Here is a 16,727-nt window from a genome sequence, read left to right as displayed (position 1 = left end):
TGTGCATTCCCAGTTCTAGCATTTGAGGGAAATAAATATGGGGAAGGAATGTCTAACTTCTAAAAGAAGGAAACCATGAGTGTGAAAAGACAGTTGTTCAGCTTGCACCCCTCCTGCGAAGCAAGGCTTCAAGTCACCCTGGGACATGAGCACTAAAAGGGATTTTTTTGATGAAAGACATAGTAAAATTGGTAAGATGGAAGATGGCACCAATGGAAATGTACCCTGGTGTGAGTCAGCAACGTCTGGAGAAGGTGGGATTGGGGGAGTGAGAGTGGGTGAAGGGGAAGGGAAAGAGAAATATGTGTCGAAGTTGAGTTTTCTTTCTTTTTTGCTTTTAAGAATGACCTGATAAGAAATTCTGCGATTAATCAGTGCTTGACTGCATCGGGAAAGAACCCATCCATTGTTGCATGCAACCCTGCAGACCTGTTCCAGCAGTGGCTTTTCATCTAGTGATGTCAAGAAAGAAGCTGGTTCCTGGGGAACTATCAGAATCATTCTGAGTGGGGAAAATGTGCACAAGTGGTCCGATTTAAAGGCCAGCCTCACCGTCAAATCTTTTTCTAACTTTGAATTTCAGTTCAGGTATAGACCAAATGAGACTTACTGATTCATTCCTCTTTTGTTTAAAAATGAAATCACTTCATTGAATCAAAAGGATCTTTGCAAAATTTTGAAAAGTTCCACTCAGCTTTCTATGGCTATTTTCTTTTTTTAAAAAAAAAACCTGTATCCTTCAAAATTATTTCTTCCCCAAACCGACCCCAGCCTCTATCTGCCCATTCCCTCTCACTTGATGAATATTTTGTTTATTCAGAATTCACAATGCATTTATTTGTTATAATTCCTCACCCTCCGTGATATGGAACATTTGTAAGATGATGTTAATTCAATTGGCATTTGATGTAAATTGGATTTGAGATATCTACTATTTTTTTATTGGTCCTGATCCAAAGCAGTACAGTGTTGAAGTCTACTGTTTGATTGATGCACTGGAGACTATTCTAAAATGATGATTCAATCTGTTCCTGATTTAACTGGCTGAAGAGTCGTATTGAAGCTTGAAATTTCTCAAATCTTGGAGTAGGAAAAGTTATAATTTAAAACACAATATGAAGGCCACCTCTGCCCTCTCAGGTCTAGAAAATCACATTTTGTGCGCAATTGGCTGCAAATTTTATCTGCGTAGTTGCAATTGTAGCCTGTGAAATGCTGTATGGAGTCAAGTGAAAGGTTCTGTATGAAATTCATTCTCGCTCATTCTATTTGCAACTTTGAAGAGGTATTGACATTATGTATCCCAACATATTGTCAAAATCCAAACTATGTGAGAGGGCACTGCCCTTTATAATGGTAGGAAGCTGCTATTCCCCTGTGAGGGTAGGAAAGGAACTTTTCCCAAAGGAAGCAATTAGGAACTGAGTTGGGGAAGGGAATTGTTTCACTTCAGAAGATCTAGCATGGGGTTTTGAAGAACACTGGGAACGTTAAATCATCTTTATCCAAGTGAAGTTCCTCTTTATGTCTAATACTTACTTCCCACCTGTGAATTTGCTGCAAGATAATGTATCAAATAGGAAGGAAATAAATTCAACTGGTAAATATCACCTTTGGTGTTCCAGCATTGTTCCTGGTATCAAATGTGGCTCTAGATTGGCTATGATTTTAAGTGTGGGAACTACACATGGTCTTAAGAGGAATAGAAAATTAATTCCCTGTCACTTGCACCCCAAATATGCTTTACAATAGCAGCTCCACCTTTCTACTCTGCTTCATGAAATTTGGTTCCGGTGAAGCCAATGCTGTGTGTTTAATAATACAGTAAGACAAAGGTGCAAAATTAGGCCAGTCAGCCCATTGAGTTTGCTCCACCATTTGATCATGACTGATTTATTTTCTCTCTCAACCCCGTTCTCCTACCTTCTCGTAACCTATGACTAATGCTGCTATACAGGGACAATTTCTTGGCAATTAAGTCATATCCTGAGGCAAATTGTTTATGCAAGTACTTTCTCATTTGAAATTTAGTTGCATGTCTTCTCCTTTTCTTCACAACTTCCCTAACAGTCTCAAGTGCTCGGTCTCCGTTGAATTAACTAATTCCTATGTGGTAAGATAGGAGGAACACTACAGTTGAGTTAAAAGCTTTAGCATTGGCACTAGTGAAAAGAACTTGCCAACAATCAGGGAATAATGACCACTCGGGCAAGATGCCAAAAGGTGACTGGTACCAAAGAGCCAGCACCTTTCGAAGGGCAGGGGAAGAATACATGCAAATTAAAATCTAACAAATGAGCAGAATGGAACACAGAGCAACTTAGTTCATTCTTTTAGTTTTGATTTGTACTTGAGCTCAATTGACACTTGATAATGAATGTAACCAAATGTGAGACAGCTTTAATAAATCATCATAGGTACATTAAGAGCAACGTCATATCAAAGGTACAGTTCTGTTTTGATGTCTATCACTCCTGTTCAGTTAGCCATTGACTTACAGAACTTCAGAACTGTAAAAAAAAAATTTTCTCTGTCTAGAAAGAGCATTGAAATCAATGTTACGGGTAAACACAGACTTTTCGGTACGCTGATTACACCAAGCTGCATTTCCACAGATATGTGAGGTTAGCAAAAAGTGAGTCTGTACATTGGAATTGTATAGCTTATGATAAGCTATCTTGAAATAGACTGAACAGGTACATATATAACAGACACAGTTGAAATGGATTTTGGGTTCCTTTATGGAATATCTAGTCCCTAATTTTAATAATTCAGCCTATTCTGAGTTGGTGAGTTGAATTATCAAACTGCATGAGGCTCTTTTGAGTATCTGAGGATCACCTAATTTAATTTTTTTCATATTTTGGATTTGAGGCAACAGAACCCAAATTATATTTTTCTACGCATTTTTGAATTTGTTATACTCTGACTTGTAGAAATTTTTGCCTTATGCTCGCACTTTTGCATATGCACGAAGGAAGCCCATTGTTAATCTAAAACCAAAGAAGCTCTTTTTTCCTCATTTCACAATGATCAAAATGGTCCTCCTGTACTACAGTAAACTTAGTTACTCCCCCGAGCTAAAAATGATTTGCTTTATAATACTGTGCTGCAAATCATGGTTAATTTAATTATCTATCCAAAAGCCTGTGAATATTCCATTTAGACATTTAGTTGTTTCAAGTTGGGCAATCTGCTTCATATTGTGTGGAAATTTTGTGGTGTTATCAGGCATCCAATGGGAGCAGTACTCGTGCTCTAGACTCTGGTTTATGTGCTCAGGAGTAGGCTACTTTCACACAATGACCACTATCCTGCCTGCATCTTAATGACTCTAGTTTTACCCTGATTTATTGAACTGGATATTGATTTCTTGAAAATTGAACATGTGGTTTGAATTCCATTTCCTAAATCTGATATCTACCTCCATCGAATTCTAATCTTATAGTTCTGAAAAAAAACATTCAGTATATCACTACTCTCTAACAATTGTATAAGCATTTCATCTTCTGTGTATAAGCTGTTCTTTTAAAATGCAGGAAAGAAGATTATAATTGTTTAAAAACCCAGTAAATCCCTCTGGAGTCCTGCTGCATTGAAGAATGCCTCTGAGTTTTAATGAAGCACGACAATGTCTTTGGTTTTGTCAATAAATGCACTTATTTTGATGCTGTGTCATAAAGAACAGGAAGAGCAAGAGCTCAGTTCTTAGCTAGGGCAACAGCTGTACCTCCACAATTTAATGTTTACTTTCAAATAAATGGAAAATTAGTTAAGAATATTGTTGATCACTGATGTCCTGGCCAATATTTATTCTCCATTAACATCTAAAACAGACTGTCTGGAATTCTTAAGGGACTTGCTGTGTGAAAATTAACTGCCACCTTTCTTATAACAATGGCTACAATTCAAAATGTAATTAGTTGGCTGTAAAGTGCTTCTGACATCCAGGGATCGTGAAGGGCACTAAAAAGTATTCATTATCTTTGTCCATTAAGGCCTACTCCAGTAAGTGAAAATGTGTTCTTGGGAAAATGGAGCTGCTAACCAACATTTGTTGTGTAAGGTCACAAAAGCATGACTGAGGGAGATGGCCTCTGCTGGATGCAGGGAAGGAAACTGAAGGAGGATAAAAAAGCATGTCAGAATTGAAATTTCTGTAAAAGGCAATTTCTTTTATTTTATTTGAATTGTTCTAGTAAATGTTTCCCACTTGAGCACTGCTGAGTATGTTGCCATATTTGATTTTAAAATAACTTACGACAATAATAAAATCATGTTTGACTTGTGAAAGTGTTGTTCATTATTTCATCCATGGTACCAGAGCAAGAGAAGGTACTAGGGTCTCGACTGCTGACTGCAGAATGTGGAGCATAGTCACATTAGAGCTTGAGGACTGAATGCTCTAGTTCTTCGGAATACTAATCATGGATTCCCCCCACACCCCCCCCCCCCCCAACCCTTACTAAGGATTAAATCACTAGAAATTTTCAGGAACAGACATTCTTGATCCTTCTACGTTTAATTATGATCATGATGTGATTGGATTTACCAAGTCTCAAAGATAGTTTAGTAATTACATGCATAACCTGATGCACTTCCACGCTACCCTAAGCAATCCCCAGGTTTGATAATTTACCTTTGCTAATCTTGAGCACTCTGCTAAGATGCTGCAAGTGGCCTCTGTATTGGGACTATGAGGATGTGGAGAGGAACATTGGCTGAATGTTGCATAGCCTTTACATCAGATTATGGTGGCGGGCTGGGCTTGGCATGGAATCAGTCAATTCCCATTTTTTCCAGAAAATACTACCACGATGAATGAATATCAAGTCAACAGTAGATTGGGTTTTCTAAATGGGTAAATTCCCTGCTTGGCCTAGCCATGAATTGTACTTTGATGAGCTCCTACAGGATAGCAACATCTTAGCTAAACTCCAATCCAAGTATTTGCATTCTGTTATGATTGTTCCTTTAAATATCTTCAGATCTTTAATGTATTCATTTGGTGTTGCTTCAATATAATCATGTTGGCTGCACTCCATCAAAAGTCCCCATTTTAACCTCTAAAAAGAAAAATTCAGTGGAAGTTTCAATGGCTTAAGCGTTTGTTGATCTACTACAGCTGTCATTTTTCCCTGTAATGCACGCACTTTTGATTTTTGAATGTACAGGGAATGGTCTCCAATCTACTCAAAGCGCAAAAAACATTCTAGACCTCATATTGACTACTTGAATTTATAAGGTATGTTAATCACTGGCAACTTGTGCATGCTGGTTTAGGCTACATCCACACTAGACCGGATAATTTTGAAAATGCCAGTTTCACGTAAAAACGATAGGCATCCAGGCCAAGCGTTTTTGAAAATACCTCCGTCCACATTAAAGCGGGTATTTGGGCGAATCTCCTCCTACTGGGCATGCGCAGGACACATCTACAGAAAAGAAGCGACATGTTTGGTGTCGAATCTTGCTGTGAAAGTGCGCGTTTGTGCAGTTACAGACTAGAAAAACTTAAAAGGAAATTGCCAAATGACAGACAGCTGTTCGCTCTTGTGCAGGAGGGCTTAAAACTAAAAAAAAAATAATACTGGAGCAGATGGAGGCAAACGACAGGGAGTTCACGGACAGATTGACCCGGCTGATGATGAACATTGAAAAACTGACCAAATCTGTTGCATTAATAAAGCACCTTGTTAAATGTATAAAACATGTCTGCATCAACATTTCCATACAATGTTACATTAGGCTGTTACACATCTATTGTCAGAGAAGTACTTGCATAAATAAGTAAACCACCTTCATACGAGCAAGGACAGAAAACAGGGCAAAGTGAGTATACTTATTTATTCAGTAAGTTATGGGTCAAAGTATTTGGTGAGTACATTTCTAACTCTTCTGGCTTCAGTCTCGTTGCAGTCTGTTCTGAAATTGTTAGGTTGTGTGGGGGGGGGGGGTGGGATGCGCTCAGGAAAACAATGAAATGTCGCGCTGCTGCCACTATCTGTTCCGGCATGTTATGACAGCATTTTTAGAAATCTCCGGCTACCCCATCCACACTACTCTGCCCAAGCAGTGTTTTCAAATTTACATACTCTGGAGGGTGTTTTAGAAAAGCTCCATTTTTGGAGGAGGAAAACACCATTTCAGTGTGGAGGAGGGTCAAAACGAAGAGAAAAAGCTTCGGTTACAGATTTATCTGGTCTAGTGTGGACGTAGCATTAGTCTTTACTTTGTTTGCTCATATAAATTATTCACTTCACAATTTAGTAACTGAGACAATGCTCTCATTTGAATTTGTGTCAACTCAAAGCGGGATACACAATATGCAATTGTTAAGAGTGCACCTTTCACATTCTACAAGCAAAAACAGCAACAACATCAACATAATAAAATCCTACAAACATTAATCAGATACAAGACTGCATTGTTTGTTTTATCACGGGTAGATATGGTTGTAAAGAGAGCTTTTGGCACATTGGCCTTCATAGATCCAAGTATTTGAGTACAGGAGTTAGGATGTTAAGTTGATGCAGTCTAAGACATTGGTGAGGCCTAATTTGGAGTATTGTGTGCAGTTTTGGTCACCTACCTACAGGAAGGATGTAAATAAGGTTGAAAGGGTACAAAGAAAATTCACAAGGATGTTGCTGGGACTGGAGGACCTGACTTATAAGGAAAGATTGAATAGGTTAGGACCTTATTCCTTGGAACGTAGAAGACTGAGAGGAGATTTGATAGAGGCATACAAAGTTATGAGGGGTATAAATGGGTAAATGCAAGCATGCTTTCTCCACTGAGGTGGGGTGGGGGCTACAACCAGAGGTTATGGGTAATGGGTTATTTATTGTTATTTATTTATTATCTATATGTGCAAGTTTGTTTACAGTTCCTGATGTTTACAATTTACAGATCCTGTTTACAGTTACTGTTCTATAGATTTGCCAAGTATGCCTGCAGAAAAAGAATCTCAGGGCTGTATGTGGTGACATGTATGTACTTTGATAATAAATTTTACTTTGAACTTTGAGGGGTGAAGGGTGAAATATTTAAGGGGAATATGAGGGGAACTTCTTCACTCAGGGTGGAGAGAGTGTGGAACGAGCTGCCAGCTGAAATGGTGGATGCGATTTCAATGTTTAAGAGAAGTTTAGATAGGTACATGGATGGAGGGCTATGGCCTGGGTCCAGGTGGATGGGAATAGGCAGCTTAAATGGTTTGGCACAGACTGGATGGGCCAAAGGGCCTGTTTCTGTGCTGTAGTTTCTATAGCAACACAGCATGTAAACATGCCCTTTGGCTTAGAGTCCTCGATGACCATCAAGTGCCTGTCTATGTGAATCCTTTTTCTTTTTCCATGATGAAAGGAAAAATATGGCCCAGGAAATTGGAATGACCGCCTAGTTCAATAAGGTCTAGTGCATAAACAACAACAGACTTTGTTAGATAGCCCACCCTCCATATTACTGTTTAGATTGTGCTCAAGTCTTGAGGTGTGGTTTGAAACCATAACCTTTTAACCGGATAAGAGTGTTGTCATTCCCTATCAATAGAATTGGCCGATCAATTGACATCAAGAAGATGGATATTGTTCAGGGAAGGCAGATGTGAACTGGTATGTCCCCTACAACCAAACAGCTTGTGGTGTTCACTGTTCATAATCACACACGAATAACAGCCATTTGACAAAAGGGTGAACGACAGCATTAGGACTGGGCCTGAGTGGTGAGTTAGCATTATTCAGAAGCTTAGTGGGGTGGTTAGAAATGTTCATTGCTGCTTGAATCGAACTCAGCTGTAATTTTTCCCATATTAGCAATGATATTAAAGAACCTAATAATAAATGTAACTGTATATTTTGCTGTACAGTCTGTGTCTTTCCCATTTGAAAAACTAAGTGCCAAATCCCCTTATCTCCACAAGTTAAAACGTATTAAACTGAAGACATTAAATGCTAACATTGTGTACATAATAGGCATACAGTGGTGCTAGAAAGTTTGTGAACCCTGCAGCATTTTCTCTATTTCTGCATAAATATGATCTAAAATGTGATCAAATCTTCATGCAAGTCCTAAAACTAGATAAAGAGGACCCAATTAAATAAATAACACACAAACATAATTGTTCATTTATTTAATGAGAAAAATTATCTAATATTACATGTATTTGTTGGAAAAAGTATGTGAACCTCTGGGGTAATGCCTTCTACAAAAGCTATTTGGAGTCAGGTGTTCCAATCAATGAGATGAGATTGGAGGTGTGCGTTGAAGAGGGGCCCTGCCCTATAAAAAAAAGACACACAAGGTCTTTTAAGAGACTTTTGGATAGGTACATGGAGCTTAGAAAAATAGAGGGCTATAGGTAAGCCTAGTAATTTCTAAGGTAGGGACATGTTCGGCACAACTTTGTGGGCTGAAGGGCCTGTCTTGTGCTGTAGGTTTTCTATGTTTCTATGTCAGGTTACTGACAGAGCCTGCTCTTCTCAAGAAAGATTTGTTAATGTGCACCACACCTCGATCAAAACAACTTTCAGAGGACCTTAGAAGAAGAATTGTAGAGATGCACGAACCTGGAAAAGGCTACCAAAGCTTTTCTAAAGACCTGAGTGTTCATCAGTCCACAGTAAGAGAAATTGTCTACAAATGGAGGAAACTCAGTACTGTTGCTACTCTCCCTAGGAGTGGGCGTCCTGCAAAGATCACGTCAACAGCACAACGTGCTATGCTAAGGGAGGTGAAAAAGAACCCAAGGGCAACAGTAGAAGACCTGCAGAAATCTCTAGAACTTGCTGAAGTCTCTGTTCATGTGTCCACTATAAGAAAAACATTGACCAAGAATGGTTTTCATGGAAGGACACCACGGAGGAAACCACTGTTCTCCAAAAACCAAACATTGCTATACATCTCAAGTTTGCAAAAGGACCACCTGGATGTTCTACAATGCTTCTGGGACAATATTCTGTGGACAGATGAGACAAAAGTTGAACCTTTTGGCAGAAATGCACACTGCTATTTTTGGAGGAAAAAGGGCACTGTACACCAACACCAAAACCTCATCCCAACTGTGAAGAGCATGGTGGAAGGAGCATCATGGTTTGGGGCTGCTTTGCTGCCTCAGGGCCTGGACAGCTTGTAATCGTTGAGGGAACAATGAATTCAAAATTGTATCAAGACATTTTACAGGAGAATGTCAGGGTAGCAGTCCATCACCTGAAGCTTAATAGAAGTTAGATAATGCAACAAGACAATGATCCGAAACACGAGTAAATCAACAACAGAATGGTTTAAAAAGAAGAAAATTTGTGTTTTGAAATGGCCAAGTTAAAGTCCTGACCTTAATCCTATAGAAATATTGTGGAAGGACCTGAAGCAAGCAGTTCATACAAGGAAACCCACCAACATCCCAGAGTTGAAGCAGTTTTGTAAGGAGGAATGGTCTAAAATTCCTGCAAGCCGATGTGCAGGTTGGATCAATGGTCACCGGAAACATTTGGTTGAAGTTATTGCTGTACAAGGGGGTTACACCAGTCACTGAAAGCAAAGGCTCACAGACTTTTTCCAACAAATACATGTAATATTGGATCAATTTTCTCAATAAATAAACAAGTATAATTTTTTTGTTATTTACTTAATTGGGTTCTCTCTTTCTAGTTTTATGACTTGCGTGAGGATCTGATCACATTTTAGGTCCTACTTATGCAGAAATAGAGAAAATTCTACAGTGTTCATAAACTTTCTAGTATCACTGTAACTACAAACATGCTGAGTCTGTACATCTTAGATAAGATACTTTATTGATCCCGAAAGAAATGGTAGTGTCACAGTAGCATTACAACTGCACAGATATACAAATATTAGATGAGAAGTAAGAAAGAATAAAAGGTAAGTTACTAGAAACAGCCTAACAGGAGGGGTTTTTCACTTCCCCGGCTCTAGGTTGGCTCATTATAGAACCTAATGGCCGAGGGTAAGAATGACCTTTGGAGCAGCGCAGTTGTCTTAGTCTATTACTAAAAGTTTTCCTCTGTTCAGCCAAGGTGGCATGCAGAAGGTGAGAAACATTGTCCAGAATTGCCAGGATTTTCCGTAGGGTCCTTTGTTCTACCACAGCCTCCAGTGTATCCAGTTTGACTCCTATAACAGAAACAGCCTTTCTGATCAGTTTATTGAGCCTGTTGGCATCACCTATGTTGATACCATTACCCCAGCACACCACTGCATAGAAGACTGTACTGGTGACAACAAACTGAGCCTTTCTCAGTTCAGTGAGTAGAAATGTTCCACTTGTTTATTCAGCTCCAAGTACGCTAGACAGAATCAGAATCTGGTTTATTATCACTGACATATACTTAGTGGTCACTTTATTAGGTATACCTATACACCTCGTTAATGCAAGTATCTAATCAACCAATCATGTGGCACCAACTCAATGCATGAAAGCATGCAGGCATGGTCAAGAAATTCAGTTGTTGTTCAGATCAAATATTAGAATGGGGAAGAAATGCGATCTAAGTGACATTGACCATGGAGATGATTGTTGGTGCTAGGCGGGGTGGTTTGAGTATCTCAAAAACTGTTAATCTCCAGGGATTTTCCCGCACAACAATCTCTAGAGTTTTTAGAGAACGGTGTGAAAAACAAAAAAAAAATCCAGTAAGCAGCAGCTCTGTGGGTGAAAATGCCTCATTTATGAGAAAGGCCGGAAGAGAATGGCTGGACAGGTTCAAGCTGACAGGGAGGCAACAGTAACTCAAAAAAACAGGCGTTACAACAGTGGTGTGAAGAAGAACATCTCCAAACACACAACGTGTTGAACCTTGAAGTGGAAGAGTGACAGCAGCAGAAGACCATGAACATTTGTTTCGTGCGAGTAGCACAGTGCAAGGCCTAAAAAATTGCTATAAGTTACACTTCAAAAAATCAAAGAAATAGTGCAGAAGAGGAATAGTAAGGTAGTGTTTATGGGTTCAAGAGCCATTTATAAATCTGAAGACACAGGAGAAGCTGTTTCTAAAACAGCCTGTGAACCCTCAGGCTCCCGTCTTTTCTCTTCCTGATGGTGGTAATAAGAGGGCATGTCATGGTTGGTGATGGATGCTGCCTTCTCGAGGCATTGCCTTTTGAAGATTCTCTCAGTAGTGGGGAGATTTGTGTCCGTGATGGAACTGGCTGATCTTTTGATCCTGCATATTGGAGACTCCATACCAGGCAATCATTCAGAATACTCTCCATGGTATGTCTGTCCAAAGTTGCAGGAGTCTTTGGTGATGTAGCAAATCTCTTCAGACTCCTGATGAAGTATAGCCACTGGCATGCCTTCTTTGTAATTGCATCAATATGTTGATATCTTACTGCATAATGTGAGGTTGAGCAACCATTAATTTGGTCAAGCGTACCTCATCTGGTGCTGTGTTTAGCAAATTGCCTGTGGCTCATTTTATATCAACTTCAAAATCTTTTACAAATTCATGCAGACTTACAATAGAAACTGCCAAATGTAAGAGCCATTTGTGGGACCTTCGAAGACTGATGAAGGGCCTTGGCCCAAAATTTTGACTGTTTACTCTTCCACATAGAAGCTGCCTGACCTGCTGAGTCCCTCCAGCATTTTGTGTGTGTTACTCTGGATTTCCAGCATCTACAGAATCTCTTGTGTTTAAGTAATATTCTATTCTTCAACCTGCTCTGCTCACCACAGCCAACACAATTCTCCCTTGCTTCAATTATAATGGGAACTGTCATACCCACGGATAACAGCGTGAAACCAAAACTAATGTTATGTGATAATAAGCCTTTTAATAACTACTGTATTACATTGAGAAATATTATTCTCAACAAATTCCAAAGGTGAGGTAAGAGTAACGAGTCCTTAATGTCAAAACACCAAGCGTGGCATTAAAAAGTCATGATAAATTTAAATTCTATGGAAACAAAGGAAGAACTCTCCATTGACTGGACTCACACCTAGCACAAAGAAAAATGGTTCTGTCTCAGCCCTAAGGCATTGCCTCACAAGTTTCTCTGTGCAGTGGCCTGGGCCCAAATATCTTCAGCTGCTTCATCACTGACTTTTCCTTTAATATCAGGTCAGAAGTGTGGCTGTTCACTGATGAATGAGCATTGTTCAGTTCCAATCAATCCCCTGATAACGAAACAGTCCAGACCTACATGCAGCAAGACCTGGACAACATTTAGGTATTGGTGACAAGTGGCGATCCAAGTAATATTTGTTTCAGATTCAGATCCATTTATCTATCACATGTACACCAAAACATACAGTGAAATGCATCATTTGTGTTAACAATCAACACAACCTTAGGATGTGCTGCAGCCAGCCCACAAGTGTCACCACACATTCCAGCGTGTCCACCCTGTTTGCAGAACATACAAGCCATGACAACAACAGAACAGCAACAAAGCAACAACAGCAAAACAGGCCCCTTACATCCCCCCCCCCCCCCCCCAAACACACACACTCACTCCTTTAACCTTAGGACAGGCCATCTCTGGGCCTCCAACCTCCAGCAGACTCATGGACATGCAGACATTGGGGCCTTCGACTTGCTCAGTGGACTTGCAGACTCCTAGACCCAGAGCTTCATCCATTGGACCTCCACTTCCGGACTACCGATCAACTTCTGAGCTTCATTATTCAGTATTGACCCCAGGATTCGCCAATAGCATCAAATAAGGACTTGAACTCCGGACTCACTGATGACAGGATCCCGAACAATAGGCCTCAAACTCAGGTCTCGCTGACTCGTGCGACTAGAGGGTCACTGGCCCTTGTGCCTCCTGCCTGCGTGGAACTCTGATCCTGAAACCCACCGACATCTCACCGACCTGGGATCCACCAATCCGCATCCTTGCTGGTCAGCTGGCCAACATTTGACCACGGATGTCCTTCATCAAACATATGCATGGAGCAGAGGCCTAGAGTCTGGACAAACCACTAACTTCCCCACATCCCTGTCGCTAAACCCTAACCTGACCCCTAACTCCCCTCTCTGTCTGCAAAACCATCCCTACGAACAACTAAGTCTGAGCCACGAACTCGACAGAGACCATCTTGACTGGAAGAAGAAGTGTCACATATGTGGCAGGCAATGACCTTCTCTAACAAGACTGAATGTAATCATTTACTCATGACATTCAATAGCTTTAACATCATTGAGGATCCCACACACAAAATGCAGGAGGAACTGAACAGGCCAGGCAGCATCTATGGAGAGGAATAAACAGTCAATGTCATTATTCATTCTTGGACCCACACCACCAGGTTCAGGAACAGTTACTACCCCTCAACCAACAGGCTCTTATACCAGAGGGGATAACTTCACTCAACTTCACTCTGAATTGTCCCACGACAATCTATGGATTCGCTTTCAAGGACTCTTCATCACATGTTCTTGATATTTTTTTTTTTTTTTCTTTGTATTTGCACAATTTGTCGTCTCTTGCACATTGGGAGTTTGTCCATCCTGTTGGGCACAGTCTTTCATTGCATTTCATGGATTTATTGAGTATGCCCACAGGAAAACAAATCTCAGGGTTGTACATGGTGACATGTGTGTACTTTGATAATAAATGAACTTTGAGCTTTGTCATTGTTCAATTTACATTTTGGAACTCGTTCTCCAGCAACACTAGTTACACCTTTACAAAAAATACAGCAGAATTTCAAGAAGGTGGCTCACTACCGTCTTTTCGAGAACAGTCGAATATGGGCCTTTCCGGTAATGCCCACATCCCAGAAATATACAAGATTGCTGAGCAGTAAATGAGGTGTGGTGGATGTACAACTGACAACTTGGCTGCTCCAGGTTTTATGTGCTTGTTGGCATAATTCAAAGTTTTTGCTCTGCTCGGCTTGCAGCAGAACATTTTAAAAGACCTTCTGAATGTTTAACAGTGCAGAACTTGTGCAACCGACTGATTCTTGGACTGTATCTCTGACAGCCTTTTAGACAAGAATTGGCAAAGAGGCTGAGGTTTACCCCTGTATTTTAGCAGCTGCATAGATCAAGTTGGCAACAATATATCTTAACAGGCCAACACTAACATTCAGTTTTCATTTCAGTACTTGTTGATTTTTTAAAACATCATCTTGGTCACTCTCTCTGCTTTGTCCTATGAATGCTGCAGCAATATCACTGTCCGTTGGTACAATTACAATTAAACTATGCACATGCCCGCCTGCTCGTGGTGATGAAATGAAACCCAGCAATGCTTAAGGGCGTAAAGCCTTCCGGAGGAAATAACCCCACCCTGCCTTCCATCTACCTGTACCAAAATGTTTTATGTAAATTTCTTCCTGCAGTTTAAATAAAATATAAAGAAGCAACAAGTGTATATAATATGTATTGAAGAGATTTGTGACTAGGATAATGCAGAGGGGGGGGGAATCAGCAAGGAGATCTCTGCCGGGAGCCAATCATCAGCAATAGAGCTATTTTATTTTTATCAGCAAATCTGGGTTAGCATAGATGGATATAATTAGATCCAGACTTCTTCCTGAAGTGCCTTAACCCAAACCACTGAACAGTCACAATTGTACTGTTGTACTTCAGTTGTCATCTGCCTGAGACTGAGACAGAATTTAACTTCTGTTACATTTCACATTCATTCTCTTATAACTGGTGGAGAGAAAAGAATTTCACCACCTAGGTCTGAACTGGATTCAAATCCAGGTTAGAGTCATAGAACAGTAAGAGCTTATTCAATGTACCGGTATTAAGTTTATGCCAGACTCTGTGCCAATTCCTCATGTAAAAAGCCAGCTAGTTGACTTGGTGCACTGCATAAACCAATTGTGATTTTCATCTTTGGCATCCAAATTAATTCTGTATATCAAGCTAAAGATGTTCACATTTTCACTATTGGATTCTTGTCTGGATTTTTACAAATGCCTTTGATAGAGCATTGAACTATGTTCTTTAGTCTCTATCAGTCAAAGAATTTCACCTTTTATTGCATTTTTTTTTTGGTATTGTCGAGGAATGCTCATGGGTTTTGATTTTCCCAATATAAACTATTACAAATTATTGGTTTGTCCCATAAAAGGAAAACATCTAAGACCATGAACTGACATCCCGAGACCTGCATACACTACAGTATCTTTGATGTAGTAGCCCCAAAACTCAGGTTTGGAACGAGTTTTATTATCAGCAACCTTGTCAGGGGTCTGGTGAAGTGTAGGACTTGCTCGTTATCTGTGCAAAGGAAAAACAGCTAATGGTCACATTTTCATTTACACTCCTTTCATTTACCTTAGTTCTAGTCCACTAAAATACAGTCATTGGGAGCTTGAAAGTGTCATTTGTGTTTCCAGCTCTGCTTGCTGTTCTTCATTCCAATGTCAGTGAATGTTCTGTTGTCCAGCTCATATTTCACCCGCTAACAAGAGTTACTCAGTTTGAAGAGTCAGTAAACAATACAGTGTGGTAATATACTCCTTATGATTGTCATTTCTATAACACTATGAGAAGAATTTTCAAACATGGATCCAAGTGCGCCTCCTAATCTTGTAACCACGTCCAGTGGCAGGCGGAGGTATTCATTGGCTGAGTCTCTGCTTTTGAGGCAATAATCTGAGCTGCACCTTTACATTGAGAAATGTTTCTAGACCATTGCAATGTCATGTCTACATAAGAAATATAGCTTTACAGTATTTTATTTAAATTCAGAACATAGCATATCCTGCAATATATTGACAAATAAATCTATGAGTTACCATAGCCTTTTATTTTAAACAACACAAGTAATGATTTGGAGACTAGCTAGTTACTTAGTTCATTCAGGATTTCAAGGCTGTCAAGGTTGTTGCAAACCCATGAAATACATTTTATCTGAATAACTTATCAGGATTCAGTTTTTAAAATTAACTTTTATGCTCATCAGTCTCAGGGAAAAGAACAGCTGTCTATTTCACTTGTAGCACAAGGCATTCTTCGGTAAGGACTGGATCATACCCATGTATCTCTGCCCAGTTTCAAAAGACCATCCACTACTGCAATAATGCGACACCTTCATGTCCTGTTAGTCACTCCCCTGCCAAATTAGTTTAAGCCATTCCCCAACAGCATTGGTAAACTTCTCTGCAGAGATAATGGGCACATTCCACCCTCTTATACAAATCCCACCTTCCCCAGAAATGGTTCCAGAAATCTGAAGTTCAAAGTAAAATTTGTTATCAGAGTACATACACGTCACCACATACAACCCTGAGATTCTTTTTCCTTTCTCTGCAGGAAATCTAAAGCCCTTCCTCTTGGCCACGTATCAATCCTCTTATTCCTATACACCAGCAGGTGGAACCAGAAGTAATCCAAAGATTACAACCTTGGAGGTCTTGCTCTTTAATCTGTGACCTAATTCCCTTAACTTATGTTACAGGACCTTCAAAGTTCAATGTTCAAAGTAAATTTATAATCAAAGTACATAAATGTCACCATATACAACTCTGAGATTCATTTTCTTGTGGGCATGCTCAATAAATCCATAATAGAATAGTAACCATAACAGAATCAGTGAAAGACCACAGCAACTTGGGTGTACAACCAGAGTGCAAAAAACAACAAACTGTGCAAATACAAAAAGAAAGAAATAATAATAACAGATAAAGAATAAATATCGAGAACATGTGATGAAGATTCCTTGAAAGTGAGTCCATTGTTTGTGGGAATATTTCAGTGAAGGAGCAAGTGAAGTTAACCCCTTTGGTTCAT

The 16,727-nt window shown here is 39.7% G+C and overlaps 1 protein-coding gene across 4 annotated transcripts in view; it reads left to right on the top strand.

Annotated features, from left to right (window-relative positions):
* The window catches only part of LOC140741108 (polypeptide N-acetylgalactosaminyltransferase 6-like), a 74,696-nt gene extending 73,086 nt beyond the window's left edge, over window positions 1-1,610 (top strand). For all 4 annotated transcript variants that reach the window (XM_073070869.1, XM_073070868.1, XM_073070870.1 and 1 more), the window contains one exon: window positions 343-1,610. In XM_073070869.1, coding sequence (XP_072926970.1) covers window positions 343-456 — 114 coding nt within the window. In that variant the 3' untranslated portion in view covers window positions 457-1,610. The remainder of the gene's footprint in view (window positions 1-342) is intronic.
* The last annotated feature ends 15,117 nt before the right edge of the window (window positions 1,611-16,727 follow it).

This window comes from Hemitrygon akajei, chromosome 18, assembly GCF_048418815.1.
Source record: "Hemitrygon akajei chromosome 18, sHemAka1.3, whole genome shotgun sequence".
NCBI lineage: Eukaryota > Metazoa > Chordata > Chondrichthyes > Myliobatiformes > Dasyatidae > Hemitrygon > Hemitrygon akajei.
The sequence above is the reverse complement of the archived record's forward strand: the minus strand, read 5'-3'. Positions and strand labels throughout refer to the sequence as shown.